Below are 20087 nucleotides of genomic sequence, written 5' to 3'. Positions count from 1 at the left end.
ATTCGGCAACATGAGTGGCAGCGGTGGCCGAACGGATTGCGGAGCGGTCTTGATACCGGAAGGTCGCCCGTTCGAATCAGCGGTCCGACACGTTAAAATTACCACCGCTGAAGTGCCCTTGAACAAGGCATTGAACCACTACGATGAAATGTTCTATGAGCAGGGCCTGGCTGGAAACAAGTTCTTGAGCTTAGCCCAGATACCCTGGGTAAATATAGTAATCATGTAATTTCATTTCATTTCATGAGTCAAAACTAGCAGATCTACAAGCTTTGCAATGAGTCATGAGATTTTGTGTAGAGGTGGAAATAGGAGGGGACCAATACCCCTGATGGACCCTGTCCAACTAAAGTAGGCATATAGGGTTTATAAGTAGGTAAAGACTTTACTAAAGTCAGTGATAACAGATATAGACAATAATAACACAGAAAAGTCAGCCCAGTCATGTTTATTCAACCCTACCTTTACATTCCACTTTTACAATCCACAATTCAATGAGCAAATACCATTTGGCAGAACATCAGGTTTTCTAGGTGACATTTGTCTTCCCCTGGGAACCTTCATTAGCTGCAGCACGTATTCAAACAATCATTGAATTCCTCTCTCTTACATTCATTACTTTTCTCTTTCTTTTCTTTTTTCTCTACTGGTTTTATTTTTATTTATTTTATTTATTCCAAATAACAATCCTAGCACAAATCTGGGTGATATGTAACCCACACAGCTAAAGCTAGAACTTCACTAGAAGACCAAACATTATAAAATGTGCAAGATGAAAATTGTGAAAGATATGGAGAACGAGATATCTTGAAAGTGGTGACTTTATCGTCATGCAGTAACTCAAAGAAAACAGCTGTGATTGTATTAAGTAATACAACTAGGTGGAGTACTGGTGCACAGGAATAATGAACAGTAATGGGCATATAGAAAGATTACTGTTCAGTACTATACAATCTTTTTTTTTATGATTTACATTTGTAGTACACTTTTAAATGCTTCTATGATTTTAACCGAATAACCTATTATCCAATGCCTTCACTTTTTTTCTTGGTTTTGACTACGCTGATATTAACTGTATCATTATTTATCTGTACAGTCTGTATCTGTCCTATAATAAAGGGGTTTTCTTATTCTCCTTAACTCTTTCATTTGGTTTTTGCAGATTTAATTTACATGAAATATTTCATTAATTAACTTTTGGGGGTTTACCGTGTTTGTGAACTTCCCACTCCGCTTTCCCTTTCCTGACTTCAAACAGACACCACTAGGTCATAGTTTATGTGGCTGGCATCATAAAGGATGGAGAAAGCTAAACAGAGGAGGAAATAAATAAACACAATCCGCCCCATACACTCCTGAGAAAGGATCAGAACAACCCCCTGACAGAGGAATGGTGTGGTGGGTCAAAGGATCAGAACAACCCCCTGACAGAGGAATGGTGAGGTGGGTCAAAATGGACATCACTGAGCAATTGTCGGCTTTTAGACATCTAAATGACCGTCTAAAAAATGGGGTAAAAATAGTCTAAAAATGAAAGTTTTTTAGCAGTCTAGGCTTAGATTAGACGTTTCAACGTCTATATAGACGGTCTACATTTAGACCTTGATTAGCCTGGCTAATCAAGGTCTAAATGTAGGTCTAAATGTAGACCGTCTATATATAATCTAAGCCTAGACTGCTAAAGAAAATTCATTTTTAGATTATTTTTACCCCAGTTTTAGGACCATTTTTTTAGCCATTTAGACGTCTATTAGACTACAAAAATGCTCAGTGGGTTATTCTTTGATGTTGACAAAACCACTTGGATCGATAACAGCAGTCGTCTGTAACAAAACAAGAATAAGGACATTTTCTCTGTGGTTGAACTTGTTTGAACTTAGGTTCAAATATTTCAAATTACATGAATGTAACCCATGTTATTCTATCCTGCTCCATCCTCACATTGGGATTCTCCCCCTCCTTTCCCAGGGTAATACTTGTTGGTATACAGAGCACTTAGCCCAAGTGTTGGTAGCTATGAGGTACGGTGTATTTAAACACCATGTCAGAAACCTCAGCCCTCCACACCTGGGGGTCAGACTCATGGTGTTGGCTTAGGCTGCTGTCAGTCAGCAGGGAGCGGACGTCACTGTCAGGTTTCTCTGACATGATCGGTTCCACCGCCCGTCAGCCCGTGTCACTGTCAGGAGGCAGGCAGTGCCTCGTCACAGTGTCAGAGACCGACGGACTGGTCACTCCCTGCGTCTGCAAACAGCCTCCGTCAGTGTCAGTATCAGCTGGACCGGGCGGCGGCATCGTTCTCAGAGCGCGCTCTCCCCTGTCAGCTGAACTTTGACTTTCACGGAGCCTTTCTCTCCATCAAAGGAGCCCCCTGTGCTTCAGTGGGTCATCACTGGTGACCCATGTGCATGGCCTGCTGGCCTGCCTGCTGTTGGCCGTGAACCAGATCCATCTGCTCAACACCGTGCTGGTGCCCCTGTTGCCCCATGTGCCCGCGAGATGCTTCACGCCCCTGCTCTCTATCGCCATGGTGACCCTGTTGCCCCATGTGCCCGCGAGATGCTTCACGCCCCTGCTCTCTATCGCCATGGTGACCACGGCCAACGCCATGGTGATGACTATGTCCATGGTCTCCATGGTGATGACCGTGTCCTTGGCCGTGGTGACCATGACCGTGGCCAGCCTCCTCTTCTCCCTCTCCCTCAGGCTTGGGTTCAGCTGCTTTGGTGCACTCTTCTGGGATGTCAGCAGTCTGCGAGGGCAAGATGAAAGAAAGCAGGAGAGAGCAGTGCAAGGAGTGAGGGACCAAAGATAAAAAGTAGATGGGACATCAGAGTGTTTGTCTTTGACGGACAAACCCATTACCAATACTTCCTCGTAAAACAATGTCACTCTAGTCTAGTAGTATATGCTTGTGGCTTACCTCATGAACGCAGTCCCCGCATGTTCTGTTGCAGTAGGCCTCTCTGATGGCTTTCTCTATGTGACCTTGTCCGATGATGGTGTACGGGAGTGAGATGTGGTTTGTGAGACGACCACATCTGATGGTAAAGAGGAACAAAAACATCATGAACTGCTGTGACTTTATTCTTGTTGGCCTTCGGAAGCTTTACGGAACAACCAAAAGATTTGACATTTGAGAGGGTTTGAATGTATTACACCAAATTACTAATGGCATCCTGTGTTGATTAACTGACAATATCGAAGGCCTGTGTGGTGTCCAGGGACCCTCAGGGTCCAAATGGACCAATTCACAACTTCTGTTGTAGACTTGTTGGGGAACAATGGAAAGGAATGCACAGTTTACACACTGTGTCAGTGCGAATAGCTGACCTGTCGTAAATAAGGAAGTCATCCTTTTCTCCATTCAGTGCCTGCCAAACATCGGCCTGTTGGGCGTCCTGCTTGTACAGCGTGATGTTGGCTGACAGTCTCTGGGTCAGCAGTGGGTGGAGACGCTGTGATTGCTCCCCCTGGTGGTTAACTACCATGTAGGTAATATTCTGTAGACCCCGACTCTCCAGCTTCTGGTGCAGGCTATCCATTCTGCTCATGATAGAACACACACACACACACACACACACACACACACACACACACACACACACACACACACACACACACACACACACACACACACACACACACACACGCACGCACGCACGCACACACACACACACACACACACACACACACACACACACACACACACACACACACACACACACACCATGTGAGTTTATATTGAGTTTATATATTTTTTAAATCATATAAAGTTAAGTTATATTTTATATATACATTTTTTACTCTGATGAACATTCTGTGGAAACCTATGATGGGTGGATTCAATTATGGATAGATAGATAAAATGCTATGAATAACTACATTTTCACTACCTAAATGTGAATATAACGGTAATTTTATCATATCATGTACATTTGAGTCTTGCATTAAAACACATGAAGAAGAAAACTTCACACCTGTGTGAAGTGAGGGGCGCTTAACATCATACATCATCATACATAACCACAATCCGGCTAATCACTTGTGGCGTCCTCAATGTTCTGTCCTCACTTTTTATCTTCAATTAGTATATTGCTCAGCCAATCAAATCATCGCTAAGCGGTGCTCAGCCAATCAAATCATCGCTATGGCGTACACATGAACACACAAAGTGGCATAAAAAATAAAATAAAAAGATGGATTTGAGGTGTGGAGATTGGACCCATGCAGGCCAAAACCCTGTTGCTCATGTGTACCTGGCTGCCTGCACCAAGCAGAACAATCAGCTGGCCTGTAGCAGAGCCACGACGGTCACCCGTCCCATCCGCTCCTTCATAGGCTCCACCTCCCCTATCTTCCACTGTGGCGGTGGCTGGCAGCGGGGACCACCCCCCACACTCTCAGCCCCACCCCCATGGAGCAGGCAGAGTGTCAGGAGGCTGAGGCACGCCCACATGTCTGCTGTGCCTCCTCTAACCCCCCTGATCCTGCTGATGAGAGATTGGGAAATGAAGGGGGGGGGGGGGGGGGGGGGGGGTTGGTGGGCAGACAAGAGGGTGGAATTGAGGAGGGGGGAGCTTTGATGAGGAGGTGGGACATTGTGCGAGTTCTGATGAGCTGAGCTCAGCAGACAAGAACAAGAACATTGTACAAAAGGTCAGAAGCAGTGTCTCCACTTTTCTGATCATCCATTCCAAACAGTCCCAGTCAGATCTTTCAAGCTGTTAGCTCATTTCACGTATCGATCTTGAAAATAACATGTGAACAAGCTACTGGATGATGGAAAGATCTAAACATTAAAATAAACAATGACACTGGTATTCAGAATGGGCTTAGCTAACAAAGCAATAGATGAATTACTCTGTACAGACTGGGGTTTTTATGTTAGTTTGTTCTACTTCACACTTTACAACTAAGCACTAATGCTCCTTTTACTATTCTGAAAAAACAAAAGGCATTTTCACACCACATTCTCGCTTTACAAATTTTAAAAGCATGCAATCAGAAATATACTGTATGCATGCATAAATAAATACATACATGCGTTTACCTATATGGTAAAGTGGTAAACTACCTTCAAAGAATAAAGTTTATTATTAAATGGTCTAACAAACATGGATTTTTGAACAGAGTTTGTGAAGGATATGCATATGAAAACCGTTTTATAAATTAATGGACATTGGACACAGAGATTATACACAACTGCAGAAGGGCATGTAATGATTACATTATTTTCTGCACCCTAACTTGAATAAGGCTATAGAACTGAACTTAATTGCCATAGAGAATGCATTTTTCTTACCCTCTGGTTAAAATGTCTCCCTTCAGCTCAGCTCTCTGTTGCTGCAGCTCTCGTGTGTTGAACAAAAACAAGTCTCTCCCTCTGCTGCACCCCCCTTTTATACTCTGTCTGTTGTTTTCCTGTCTGAAAGGGGGACAAAGTTCAGTAAGGGCTGTTTGCTGATCCATGTACTTTCATCAAGTTAAATAAGTCACTGTGCACAATCCTTTTATCGGTGGATGAGTTATAAAGTCTTTCAATTAAATGGAAAATGTTGGTGGGGGCCTGGGGGGTGTTGAAGAACTTAACTATAAACTATAAAACTATAAAAACTCTTAAAGACAGTGATACGAGAGAGAATATCCTTTGTTCTATGCGGTGGATTTACTGTGTCAGTACTGAAGACTACGCAAATTGAAGTGAACTCTTTTATCAGTTTAAACAAGCCAACCATGTCCACAAGTTCTATGCTAGTAGTGTTGTAGGCTGGCTGACATAGTCATTTTTCAAGAACAGAACATTCTGACCACCCCACCGACATACCCTTTCTCTAGTCTAGGGGACAGGGAGAAGTGGAAAAAAAAAGTACTGAAGGAGGGACTTGCATTGTCCAACTCCCTACAGCAAAGCCAATATAAAAACAGAAAAGTAATTCAACTCTACAACACAGTCATTTTATAGTAGTTTTAGTAGTTTTATGGTAGTGTATGTTTTACTTTTTAATAACATGTAAAACAGAGGCAGTGTACCACCTCATGTGTGCCTAGTATCAAATAATTACACTTAATATATTATTAAGAAATACTCATGATAACTTAGACAATGCCACATTTGCTGTTCAGTCCAGTCTTCCTGATGCCCATTTGACACTGAGCCCAGCTCTTCTGCTTGAACCTCCACACCTGGGCTCAGTGGCACTTGCCTCAAATGTCAGAAAAAAAGCTTGAAGCTGAAAACAATTCAGTTCAGTTTTTATCACAGCATTTTGACATTTATTGCGGTTAGACTGACCTTTATCTATGGAACTGACCTTTATCTGCTTGAGTTAACAGTCATTAAAAAGTGTGACTCCTTACCATTCTTCAAAACTACCTAACAGGTATCTGCAATTTGTAACGGGTCTCTGTAAAAAGTCCAGAAATTACCTAGAGCATGATTGTTTCATTCATCATCCATATTTTCCTATGAAGGGAATGTCCAAAGGCTATGTAACAGTACCACTGTACCTTTTTTTGCAAACTGTTAATAAAGTATTCAATGAATGCATGTGCATGTGTTGAATCACTCATCTGCGAAAGCACATAGCCTATAGTACTGATACACTTAATGCCATGACAATCAACTACTTTATCAGATATACATGTCTGTGCACAATGATATGAGATACATGTTATATTGCTACTCAGTTATTTCCCTTGTCTCATATCTAGGTGTCAACCGTGTCATTGTTATTCGAGCTCGTCACGCAACTGAACTATCACTCGGTATCGAAGACCACATGGTTGGTCAACTCAGAACAGTGACCTAATGAACTTCGGCTTGCGCCTTCTTCAGGTTGTGAATGAAGGTTCTGTGCCTGCCATACTGTATTAATAATGAGTTATTCTCTGTGTGACTCAACTATTGCATATCACAAGAGAAACATTGGTAATCTGTGGTGTATAGGACAGTGGTCAATCTTTTCAGGCCTTTTCTTTCTCTTTCTGGAAACAATCAAAACGATGAAGCTTTCACTTTTTCCACCCACTGTTTTACACCTATGAAATTACCTTTAGACTTAAATCAACTCCATCCGAGTGTGACTTACACGGAAACTATGTTTTTACTGTCCTCATAAACATAATAGGCAGAGACAGAGGTGGTAGAGACAGGGAGGCGCAACAGGGAGAGAGAGAGAGAGATATCATTGTGTGTATATCTGCACTGTCTGCACCGAGTAATCTCAGTGCATAGAAATACTAAACAGAGAAATACTCTTGAAAGCAGTGCATAGCAACAATATAATATTAATAACAACTATAACAACAGTCCACAGCCATCCCTTTATCCGCAGCCAGACCTTCAATTTCTGATAAAGAGTATAGGCTCCCGCAACATGATACTTCAAGAATATGTCATTCACACACCTTAATCATTAAAAGAACATGTTCTCTGACTGACTTGACTTTTGTTGATTTTCTTTGCAGTTGGCGATTAGGCCAAAGGGGCAATTAACTGCAACGAATGTACATAACATGTTGAGGCATGTCTGTGTTGGCCTGTGACAGCAGCATTTCCATTTCGGTGGAGCCAGCCCACACTGCATCACTTGTGCACTCCCATCTCTCTTTTTTGTTTTTGCTGTTATTATTTTATTATGTTGTTATTATTATGGAAATCCCTGCCCTTTCCTGCAAGCGCCCATGTTCTCTTTGTTATTAAAAGACTGCCTGTCGCCTGCAACACTGGAACAATTGACTGATTTCCTTATGTTTGATTATGTTTTTTACTGGTTAAATAATGGTTAAAAACAATAAAAAAATTAAATGACCCTGTGGATTTCACTTTATTGCTCATGGACTGCTGTATGTCACTGCCAGTGGCACATACAGTACTAGGCCTATATGTCTATACTACTGGTGTTGTGATCTCATGTACTGGCCCTGCTGCATGTTGTTTAACCTCCTGGCTGCACCTTGACCTTATGTCAACTTGTCAAGATGATGTAGCCTGCCCTACCTGCTACTAAAAACATCATGTGTGCATCTTGCTCGTTGACTTGATTTAGAAATCTTTTCAGAGGTTAGGGATATTTATGGTTATTTGTTAAATATAAACATCATAACTTCAGAGTCAGACAGTGTGTTGTTCAGTCCATAGAGGAGCAGCACCTAATGTCTGTCTCTAAGCAACGCTAAAGCGTCCCTAGAATTTGCAAGGGCTTCTGGGATTCTGAGTCCCGACTATTGAACGACCGCCCTTTTTGGAGCAACCAGAGAAGAGCAACGCTACATGCGTCGAGAGACATTTTATCACTAAATAACTTTCAAAAGCAGCGTAGCCGGATTTGAGGTACGTTTATTGGCTGTTTATGTGTCATAGTTTGACCCTCGGAGAATGTGGTGGAGAAATCTGTGTGGGAAAAGGTGTATTTTAATGCGCGATTTGATGACGTAGTGTTGTTTCAAACTCGAAATGGCGAACCTGCTAAGAGGCCCGTTAGCTGCAGTGGCTTTATATGTTATTATGTTCATAACATGTTTACTTTCCGTGCGATTGCGTGCGCTCGTTTCAAACTGGTAAGTTGTAATATTTCTAAATCTAGGTTTAATTTGGTGGAATCACTTATTTTACAATGAGTTACTTATTTAGTGGTAATGTTTTCTGGGGTAAGTCAGCTAAAGCTTCTTCTTAGGCTTGACATGAGCTTACAAGCTCACACGCTTGTAGATCGGTTATTTTTGGTGCGCGACACCGCGCAACCATGTACGGTATATATAAATCTGAAAAATCACTCTTTAAACCTAGCCCTACTTTAAAGAGGGGTACGCTCATGTCTTATGCATGCCATGGCTGGCTCAGCTGACCCAAGCCTAGCCAAGAAGTGTGGCTAACTGTCCTTGCTAACTGATAGATAGGTTGCTAAAGATAGGATTGATGATTTGCATTTGCTCATTGAAACTTGGACCACCTCACTACCAGACCTTCCAAGTCCATTCAACAGCAGTAGAACAGGAGTAGAATGTATCTCTTTCTTTTACATTTTACTTTAAATTGTATGTATTAACAAAATACAATTTAGGTATTTAGCAATTGCTCTAAGAGCATAGGCTACTATGCTAAGAGCATATCTGCTATTAAAATGCCTAAATTGTAAAGAGTCAACATGAACCCTAGTCAATAAACGACAGAAAAATGGTCAAATAAAGAGAACACTAGCACTTCAAATAAAGTAGAACTCAGAGAATCGAGTGGTTTATTTGTCAATCAATCATACAGGTACAAGCAGTGAAATGTTGGTGTAACATGGTCTACAATTTTGTATACCGCACATGATAATTTTAAATCATATTCATATTTTGTTTTCTCATGTTTGCATGTTTTCTCAATAATTATAGATAATACTAAAGAGTGGTACAGTACTATGAAATAAAATAAGAACAAGATAGCAGCAGTGTGTGTGTGTGTGTGTGTGTGTGTGTGTGTGTGTGTGTGTGTGTGTGTGTGTGTGTGTGTGTGTGTGTGTGTGTGTGTGTGTGTGTGTGTGTGTGTGTGTGTGTGTGTGTGTGTGAGAGACTTGAAAAACAATTTAAATTGATTCAAATTTGTGGAGATACTATTTGACCTGTGCCAAACTAACCTTTGGTTGCTTATCATTCTTCTATGTACTGTAGGGAGCAGGAAGGGGTAAATCATGGCGGCTGAGATGGAGGTAGAGATGGACTATGGCAGTGAGTTTCCAGCCCACTATAAAGTAATGCTGGACAAGCTAAATGAACAGCGACAACTGGGCCAGTTCACCGATATCACCCTGATTGTGGATGGTACGGAAACTAAATTATTTGTATTTGGGTCTTTTTTATGACATATTATGATCTCAATACAACTCCAGAAAGAAGGTAGGAAGTCCGCACACCGTTCTTAAGCTCCCAGTAGTTTATTAGGAAATGGTCAGGAATCAACGTTTCGACCCCTCCGGGTCTTCATCAGGAATTCCTGATTCCTAACAAACTACTGGGAGCTTAAGAACGGTGTGCGGACTTCCTACCTTCTTTCTGTATGTATATTTTTGTCCTGCACCCGTCAACATTTTTTGAGATGTGCGTGCTTCCCGTTTGAATGTTCTCTCAATACAACTCCACAAATCATCTCTTCTTTCTTACTGTGCAGGGCACCAGTTCAGGGCTCACAAAGCAGTGCTGGCAGCTTGCAGTCAGTTCTTCCACAAGTTCTTCCAAAACTTCACCCAGGAGCCATTGGTGGAGATAGAGGGTATGTTTCACTGACTCCCTAGTGAAAGAACGTTCTGTAAATCAGGGCTGAGTCCCGGTGGTGCACATTGCATGCTTCTAGATAGCCACAATTTGCAACTGTAGATTTTTTTTATAATGGGATGAATCTAGAGTTGCAATACCCTCCATTGACTCCCTACTCATCCAAATTGCGTTTGCGATCTGCTTGTATTAAACAACGTTAAACTCACCAACATTGCAGCTCTAGGTCAAGCTTGAATTATCCTCTTTCAATCTGCCGAGCTTTTGTTTCATAAAAATCCATTTTTATGAAGCAAAAGCTCGGTCAGATTGAAAGGATAATTCAAGCTTGGCCTAGAGCTGCAATGTTGGTGAGTTTAACGTTGTTTAATACAAGCATATCGCAAACGCAATTTGGATGAGTAGGGAGTCAATGGAGGGTATTGCAACTCAAGATTCATCCCATTATAAAAAAAATCTAGAGTTGCAAATTGCGGCTAGCTTCTAGTTCCAGTTTTGACCAGATGAAGAGCCTTGGCTCGAAACATCGTCAATATACCTTTTGGAGCATATCAGTGTGCGGGTTCCCTTCTCTTTTCCTAGGCTAGCTTCTAGAGCCTTCGCCTTGGTCTCCGTCTTGGGCAGTTAAAAGTGTTAATTTCAAACCCTTTTGTTACATATCCACAGTAGGGCATTCACTTCTAGTCATTTTTACTAGTTGACTAGTTGCCTAGTTTACTAGTCGACTAGTTGTTTAACTACCTATTATGTAAAACATATGTTTTTGGAAATAAATATTTGTAGATTTAAAAACTGTGTACATTGGTGACTATAACTATAATCTACCTGATCTTGAGGCCTACAAAATCGCGGGGGAAAAAAAGTTTTTTTCTTATCAACTAGTCAACTAGTACCAACAAGGTCGACTAGTGGATACTAGTCGACTAGTTGCTTAATGCCCTAATCCACAGTACCTTGAAGTAGATCCTCGCAAGTACTACAAGACTTTATGAACGCATGATCCTAACCATAAAGTAATATTGTGTCATGTAATACACAAAATGCGAAAGCATTTGCAAAAGCTGTTCTTTAGTGAATTCATAGTTAATAGCAATCTAACATTTGTAAACGATTCAATGTATTACAATACAAACCATTAGTCTGCATGTCATTTTGTGACTACAACGTAGATCTCAATCATATACTGTAACTGTACACACTTCATCATTTCATCATTTTCTCAATCTACTGTTGTTGGACAAATGCTTTATTACCCTTTTATATCAACATTGTCCAGCATACTCACAAGCTGGTATCCTTGTGGTATTCCCTCTTAAGCCTAATTTATGCTCTGTCACACAATTTATGCTATTTCTCACTTGTTGTGAGTGATATTTTCGGTGTGCCATAATTGTGCAATGAAGTATGAATCGAGCTTACTACTGGTTACCAATACCTGCTGGTTCTTTCTGTCTGCCAGGTGTAAGTAACACAGCCTTCAGCCATTTGGTGGAGTTCACATACACAGCCACCCTGGCTGTCAGTGAGGAAGAGGAGGCCAACGATGTGTTGAAGGCAGCAGAGTACCTTCAGATGCAGGAGGCCATCAAGGCCCTCAGAAACAAGTGAGAAGGCTCACTTATTCTGAATCTTCCGTTATTTTCACATATTAACTATATATCCACTGGTCTAACCAAGAGCTGTTTGTAATGGAGTTAACCCATTTTAAACCTGAGACCAGATTCTACAAAATGTCTTCCAAATCGTGACAGTTTTCTGAAAATCGTATCCGTGGTGCACTGGTGCTCAGACCTTTTCATGTCAAGGACCCACAGAATGATCTGTATTTGGCTGCCGACCCCCCCATCTGAAAATATGTTTTTCCAGGGACCCCCCCAGAAACAAAGATTTTAGTTAAAAACGTTTGCTGTGAAAGTATATATTCAAAGATTTGCATACATTTTCATGAGTTTTCATAAATAGCAGATCTACAAGCTCAGCTATTCTTCAACAGCTAAAGTTAAAAATAATGGTCTAAATGGGATAACCAAGAGCTGTTTGTAATGGAGTTCAAATCCATCACGGAATATGAAACGTTTATGTGTTGACCTATATTTAGATCAGCGTATTCTATGTCCTTTACATCTGCAGGATGAGTGAGAGTCCCTTGCATTCTCGGGCAGGCAATAAGAACACCAAAAAGAGGAAGATCGCAGAGACATCCAATGTGATCACAGAGTCTTTGCCTACAGTAGAAGGGGAACAGGTATTGCCTACTCCCACTGATATGAATGAAGCTTGGTGTTATATTTTCCATTGCTATGGGGAATATAATTTCTCTGAAATTGTAGGATAAGGGGACAACTTTTGTATTTTCAATCTCAAATACAAATGTTGTCCCCTTATCCTAAAATTTCAGAGAAATTATATTCCCCATAGCAATGGAAAATATAATTTCTCTGAAATTTTAGGATAAGGGGACAACTTTTGTATTTTGCATTTCTTATTTTTATTGTTGGTCCAAAAATAATGATTTGTTTGTTCCTCCAGGTGGAGATTGAAGTTGTAGGGGATGGGTCTATCGAGGTGGAGGAGTCGGGACTCGAGGAGGTGGTGGATGCGGCAAGGAATGCCCAGGCTTCCTCAGATGATTCTGCGCTGGCTCTGCTTGCTGACATTACCAGCAAATACCAGCAGGGGGCACAGACTCTACATGTGATCAAGAGAGAAGGAATCGCGGAGGTAGTTGTGCCATTGATCAATCCATTGCTTTATTTATGCACAACAAACATGCTATCATGTAATAATTTGGTTGTTTGAATTTGTGTCATGCCTGTCAAGGCTTGAGCTATTCAACTCCAATTAAGTATAGAGGGTATGCGCATGCATAAAGTGAATGGAAAATCGAGATTATAATTGTTTAATGTTGTTTAATGCAATCGGATAGGACTTTTCTGTTTGGATGTATGGGCTGTCAAGGCCAGAAAGTCGTTTTTGCCACTCAGTAGGCGTCCCCGCATAACTTCCGTGTTTGATAATGATGTCACGCGCATACCCTCTATTGTCCACAAGATTGTCACTAACCAGGCTCCAGGATACCTGCTCCTTTTTGAGAGAGAGAGTAAACAGTGTTTTTAGTGTGAGAGTCCTTACATGCTCTTCTCACTCTTTCTTGCAATGTTGCAACATGCAACGACGAACAATTGGAAAATTCATACATTTTGTTTTGACAATACAGTATTCACAACTTTTGGTTTTATTTACTGATTACTCCCCACTATCGTTACATCACAACACAAGTGCAGTCCAGGAGGGTGTACGTGTTTTGGCTGGTGCTGGATAACCATGACAAATATACTGAACATAGCCATTTCTATTTGCCAAAGACCTTGAACAGGTCAAAAGGTTGTACTCTGCCTAATAAACCTATTTAGGGAGCTTTGAAGGCGGTTTGCGGATTCTCTTGTTTTCAGTACTTCACAACACCAGCCATGCTTTATGCGTAAAGTTATTTGTAATTACTTTAAAAAAAGCCTTGGTCACACTGTAGACAGATTCTGTCTTTTACTTTTATTTTCGTCACTCTGCGACATGACCAAGTTAAAGTTATAAGATCAACTTGGCTCAATGATTTTGCTCACTTGCCGACTGTCTTCGGACACACTTGTTTAAAGACACCTTATACCGTTGTGATCCCTTGAATTTACCTGTCTGATTGGTCTTGGCAGTGAAGTAAGTGGCGCACAGATCTCGTGTTACAAATGGATACAAACACACATTGCACGCATAGCAGTGGCTGTACTTAGTATCTCTGTAGCCATTTCAGCCAATTCAGGAAGTTGGCCTAATTTAATTACATGTCAGTAGCTGAGTATGAGATGTACAGGCCCAAGACTAAATCTACATCCTATTGGCGCTTGGCGGGTGTTCATTTTGTTCCTGAATTATTTTGTGACATTGATTGATTGATTGAAAATGTTATTTCACAGTATGCAGAATGGATACATTTCAAAGGAAAGCACACGTCAACACAAAAACTGTTACTATGGACGACACCATGAGAAAGCATTACACTTGTTTACAACAGGGTCCACCATTTTCAATTCAGCAGACATACAAATATACACTTCTATAAAATAAATCATCGTATAAAGGAAGTAAAAAGGGAAAAACATATACAGTATGGGCGGGTGGAGGGGGGCACACAGACTTTATTGACGGGGGCCAGTTTTGAATTTCAGCTGTCCGTAGGTGTCCGACAGGGAGTTTAACCACCGACGCGAAGCGGAGGTGGTTAATCACCATGAAGGTGAATTATCTCCCGACAATGACCACCTAGGCAGATATTATTCCGCTTATTATATGGCTACTATACATAAATTAATAAATTGACCCAAAACACAACAAAACAAGAAATGTCCTTGCTTGCGGTAATGAAAGTATTCCATAAGTGAAGTAAAGTGAGTTGATCGAATAGAATCCATTTCCGGGTACTGCTTGTCTACTTCTCGCTCAAATGTTATCAAAAACATTTTTGAGAGCAATGTTTAGCTGTAAATGTCATTGTGTGTGGGTTTACATAGCTGTCATGCTGGAAACGGCAGTAAATCAAGCGGGCCCAGCAGATGCTCCGAGGGTTTGATTAGGCATCGGTCTGTTATAGAGCGGAACGGTCTGTTATCAAGAAATAACACACCACTGAATTCTGCGATTGACCAATCGGAATCAAGCATTCAACCAAGCCATGTAATAAATAGAAATAATAACTACAATAATATCATATTATACATTACTAATAATATAATCTTTATCTATTCTGTCTTGTCTATATAATCTATTATGTGTGGTTGATTACATTTGACTGCTTCTTGCCATATTGTCCAATATAGTAGATCAAATGTATGACTTTTCACTTATTTGCACAAAACCCAATCCCTAAATGTCTTTGTTGTTTTCCTTACCAGGAGATTATATACGAGGAGGAGACGGTGGCTGCCTCCAAGGTCCTGGAGAACGTTGAGGTTGTAGAGGTCCAGATCTCCCAAGTAGATAACATGTTCCGCTGCAACCAGTGTGACCGCAGCTTCAAGCTTTACTATCATCTCAAGCAGCACTTGAAGACCCACAGCGGCATGCAGCTTAGTGGTGGAAAGCCCTATGTGTGTAATCACTGTGGTAAAGCGTACACACGAGAGGGGGCCCTGAAACAACACATAAACACGTTGCATTACGAAGCAGAGGAGCTGTCCCGGAACCAGAGACCCCAGCAGAAGAGAGTACACGTGTGTGAATACTGTGACAAGCAGTTTGACCACTTTGGCCACTTCAAAGAGCACTTAAGAAAGCACACTGGTGAGCCGCCCCTTAAAACTATGAAGAAAAAGCAAACTGGTCACCTGAATCTCTGGCAACATTGGGGTTCATCTTTCTAATTCCTCATTTCTGTTTTCAGGTGAGAAGCCTTATGCATGTCCAGACTGCCGTGAGCGGTTTGCACGGAACAGCACACTTAAGTGCCATATGGCGGCATGTCAAAATGGTGCCGGAGCCAAGAAAGGACGGAAGAAACTATACGAATGCCAGGTGAGGCTTCGCAAGAGAACAGATTTTTGGCCCAACATGTATTGGATGGATATCATTATACTATGATGTGGTAATACTGATAGTACTATGCCTCATGAATTAGTCTTTTGATTTCCGCAACAAACGTGGGTGGGGGGTGGGGGGGGAATCAAGAGTCAATATCATGCTGAAGTTATTAAACCCCCTCGTCCCCCACACTCATTAATTTAAACATTGTAGTAAATGTGTTAAGTTCTACCTCATTTATGATTCCGGGAACATCTTCAATCAGTTCTAATATCAAGTACATGTCATGTCGATGTATATCTTTCATAAACACATCAACCCCACTTGAATCCTCCTGAGCACAAAATGATGTTGCAACACCATGTTACCCCCTCGACTGCCCTCAGGTATGCAGCAGCATTTTCAACAGCTGGGAGCAGTTCAAGAACCACCTGGTGAGCCACACGGGGGTGAAACCCAACCACTGCACCATGTGCGACCTGTGGTTCACGCACCCCAAGGACCTGCAGGCGCACCTCCGAGACGTCCATGGCATCACCGACAGCAAGCTGCTGTCCGCCGACGCGGCCGCTGACCTCGCAGCGGCGACGCAGTCCCTGGAGGGCGAGGAGGAGACGGTGCTGCTGGACGACGACATCCAGGTGGAGCACGTGACTGTGGAGCCCGTGGACGACGTGATGGAGATGGGCGAGACGACGACGACGACGGTGGTTGTGGACGAGGAGATGTGCGAGGAGGACATGGAGAGACTGAAGCAGGCTGGCGTGGAGATCCAGGTGGTGCACGTGACCACGGAGGAGGCCGTGGAGAGCCATCAGGTGGAGGTGGAGATAGACGAGGGGGAGGAGGTGAGAATCGAGGAAGCGGAGCAAGCCGTGGAAGCTGTGGAAGTATGAGACGACCAATTGGCTTAAAAAAAATTAAAAGACTCGTGCTGTCGTAGAGACAGCCAGCCAGGGATCGCAGCTCGCACATAGTGAAGCATTTCAACAAGTGGGTAATGTTAAGTATGACACGCATATAAAAAGATGCTACTGTGCAATTGTCCAAACGCTCAGTCCTAAGTGGTTTGCGGTGATGCTGATGTTTTATTCTCCTCTCGGAACACTGCATGTGGAATACATTATTTCACTTTCAGAATGTCTTGCTGTGACCATCACACTGAAAGGCTTACATGTACGCCCAATTTGTGCTTTGACATGCGACGTCACTTCCTGTAAATAATTGATTTTCAATGCAGATTGTGTGAATATCTGTTATTCATACGTTATAAGTTAGGCTTTATTGCGCAACCCATCTCCTACTATGGAGTCTGGGTTAAATTATATTTTTTTGCACACGGTTTCCTCAGTTTGTTTTTAGATTTATTTCTGGCATTTTTGAGCTTTACTTCCTTACATGGTTCAGTTTAGATTAGATTTGGCTTCATCTATCTGTGAAAGAGATGTTGTTGAGTTTATTCTAATGACTTGGTCATCTCTTTCCCCCTGAAACAAATGTGTCTTCCTGTGTTAACTATTATAATGAATTTATTACAATGTATAATGTTTGTTTTCACTAAATAGGCTTCGGAAGAACTGGACTCGGTTTTGTTTTTATAGGTTTATCTAACATTCAAGATGCTGATCTTGTATTTGTACAGAACAATGAATAAAATACTATTATAATAATTGTGTGTGCATTAACACAGCATTAAGCGTCTCCATTCTCTTTTCCATATACAGTATGCAACTGCTAGTTATGTCTGTCCAATTATGTGGGATTTGTTATTTGGTACTATCACATGGATTGTATTAATATTACAGGTCTACTTTACAGCTTTGTATAAAACTTTTAAGATATCTTTGGGGGCTTTTTGGTACATAAGTTTATTGAACATATGCCTACATTGTTATGTTATGTTTAATGTGGACATGCTACCAGGGGAGCGAGATCACCGCCTAGCAACTTGGATAGCTCCTGTGGTGCTGAAAACAATAATCTTATTAGACCTCACCCTCCGATCTTTAATTCCTTCCGCTCATTGGATAATCAAAGACGGTTCACACCGCCGGTCGATGCCTATTGGTCGCTGCGTCTGCTAGTCAAGAGATTTCCTTTCACAGGCTTGATCACGGCAGCAACACGGTTCAATGTCACCGTGCAACAGTGAGGCAGCGACGATTAACGCAGTAAAGGTAAGATTAATCAATTTGTATAGACTTTGTTCTGTTGTAAGTGGGAAATAGTTGGGACTCTTGGGAGCAATTAGCAAATGAATTTAGAAATAAACGCTGCCCAGTGAAGAAATTGCCTGCTACTGAGATATCTGAACTGATAACTGTCAATTAATTATTTCATTTAATTCATCAACATAAAGCTACATAATGGAAGGTCTATGTTACCGTTTAGGAACCGAGTCCCCGACGTGTGTCAAACTGCCTTCCACAAGCAATGGCCAATTGGACTTGGTATTATGGCCAATAACACCACCATGACTTGCCAACTGCCAAATATCTAATAGCCCGTGAATTCAGTTCTAAAGATTAAACATTTGCCGGCTAGGAGTCGGTGTATATCTATTAGTATCTATTTTCTGTCAATCCATATTAAAGTATTTTGATTCGGTGATGATCCACTAACTTGGCTGCAATGCATCACTTTGGATTGGAAAGCCAAATCCCTGGCAGTCTGGGCACAGGGGAGGGATGTAAAGATGAGCAATGCTAAGTCATTTTTATTGAGGGTTGTCTTTTTCTATGTAGGTAGAGAACTGTTAAAACATTGGAATCTAGCTTTGTTTCAGTTTTGACATTTTGTATGGACATGGTAAATGATAGCCTAAGTGGCACCTGCATTTCTCTAATCTCTACTTTAGTTGACACTTGAGTCAAGGTCCAGTCCAGGGATGGCCTGTGTCATTAATCTTGTTTTCGACTATTTAGCCGTCATCCCAAACTTCCACCATCAGAACCAAGCTGTTCATTAATACAATTATCCTCCAGGCAATCAGAGTTGCACTATACAGTAATTGACAAAAGTGCAGTTAAGAAAGTATTAGGCTATACCACTGTCTCAAATAAACCCTCTATTCATAGTGAACGAACCAAGTTGCAACTGTACTGCTTTTGTTTCCTTCCACTGAAATAAACAGATGATGTGAGCTTATACATGTAGATCTATGTATTCTTGACAAAGAATAGTGGGTGTTGCTGTTGGGGTCAAGTGATTAAGTAGATTCTAGCAAGGTTAGCAAATCCCAAACTACAAAAAAACATGTCATTATGGTGTAGCAGTGGCAGGCTATAGAGAGACATCTTTGTGAACACATTGAAACCAAATAGTGTGGCATGTTATCATCACTAGGACTTTTACATGGTAGGCCTATAATAGTTCAGTACATAGTATTAGTTCAGACAGCATACACAATGGAAACAAAAGCTTTTGATAATTTTTCAAGATTATATAACAATGGAAAGGCACCCAGATTTTTATGAACAGAGCCTTGCCAGTTTATTCATGGATCGGTCAATGGTTAAAAACAGTATTATATTCTCCCCACATAGTTGTTCAAAGATAAAATCACCTTTTATGGTCAACAGATGATTTTCTAAGGTACTGAGCAAGGACAATAATCATTTTGTTGAATGTACAGCATGATATTAAACTATTACCACTAGTAAGACGCCCTGAGGGCGAGAAGCAACCTCGCCCTAAAGGGTGAGATCGCGTGCACGCATCCGCCTGGGTGACGGCAGACTACTGGGCGAGCCCTGGTGCTTTGGGATGGGGGATCAGATCAACATATGGAATGAATTCTGTACTGGCCATATATGGAGTATACAGGGTTTGATGAGGTTAGATCAACATATGGAATGTCAGAACAGGTCAGATCCATATATGGAGATCTAAGGGTGGCAGTGGGGGCAGTGTCTTGAGTGTACAGGGTTTGATGAGGTCTTGCCATATATGGAGCGTGTCTTGAGTGTACATGGTTTGATGAGGTCTGGCCATATATGGAGCGTGTCTTAAGTGTACAGGGTTTGAATGATGAGGTCAGATCAACATATGGAATGTCAGAACAGGTCAGCTCCATATGGAGCAGCGGGGGCAGTGTCTTGAGTGTACAGGGTTTGATGAGGGCCCAGACCTGGGGCCGGGCCTTAATTTTCGGCCTGTTGAGATCTCTACTACTAACTTTGGGGCGGGCCCGTCTAGAGTTTGAATGGACAGGTATCAGTCAAAAGGGAGACATCGAAGAGGAAGAACGGGTGGGGAAGGAT

The 20087-nt window shown here is 41.6% G+C and overlaps 2 protein-coding genes and 1 long non-coding RNA gene across 6 annotated transcripts; 2 read left to right on the top strand and 1 right to left on the bottom strand.

Annotated features, from left to right (window-relative positions):
- Positions 1-413: 413 nt before the first annotated feature.
- On the top strand, positions 414-1801 carry LOC306934093. Its single transcript, XR_013791286.1, has 3 exons — positions 414-1398; positions 1444-1644; positions 1700-1801. It is a non-coding gene; the product is annotated as an uncharacterized lncRNA (long non-coding RNA).
- Positions 1651-5487, bottom strand: selenop (selenoprotein P). Of its 3 annotated transcripts, XM_079516565.1 has the most exons (6): positions 5306-5487; positions 4260-4493; positions 3334-3546; positions 2924-3041; positions 2597-2752; positions 1651-2536 (listed from the first exon to the last, which is right to left on the bottom strand). In XM_079516565.1, exons 1-6 carry the CDS (start codon positions 5470-5472, stop codon positions 2390-2392), a joined length of 1035 nt encoding a protein of 344 aa, XP_079372691.1. In that variant the 5' UTR covers positions 5473-5487; the 3' UTR covers positions 1651-2389. The 3 variants fall into 3 exon arrangements, with proteins under 3 accessions (XP_079372691.1, XP_079372689.1, XP_079372690.1); XM_079516563.1 differs by having other exon boundaries at positions 1651-2752; XM_079516564.1 differs by having other exon boundaries at positions 1651-2752; positions 4260-4490.
- A 2661-nt stretch (positions 5488-8148) lies between these two features.
- On the top strand, positions 8149-17520 carry znf131 (zinc finger protein 131). 2 transcript variants are annotated; one of them, XM_079516304.1, is made up of 9 exons: positions 8149-8335; positions 9658-9807; positions 10154-10255; positions 11717-11861; positions 12388-12502; positions 12787-12978; positions 15201-15588; positions 15689-15819; positions 16212-17520. In XM_079516304.1, exons 2-9 carry the CDS (start codon positions 9678-9680, stop codon positions 16719-16721), a joined length of 1713 nt encoding a protein of 570 aa, XP_079372430.1. In that variant the 5' UTR covers positions 8149-8335; positions 9658-9677; the 3' UTR covers positions 16722-17520. The 2 variants fall into 2 exon arrangements, with proteins under 2 accessions (XP_079372430.1, XP_079372429.1); XM_079516303.1 differs by having other exon boundaries at positions 12787-12981.
- The last annotated feature ends 2567 nt before the right edge of the window (positions 17521-20087 follow it).

Source organism: Electrona antarctica (assembly GCF_951216825.1).
Source record: "Electrona antarctica genome assembly, chromosome: 12".
NCBI classification, from domain to species: Eukaryota; Metazoa; Chordata; class Actinopteri; order Myctophiformes; family Myctophidae; genus Electrona; species Electrona antarctica.
Note: the sequence above shows the minus strand (reverse complement) of the source record. Positions and strands in the feature narration are given on the sequence as shown.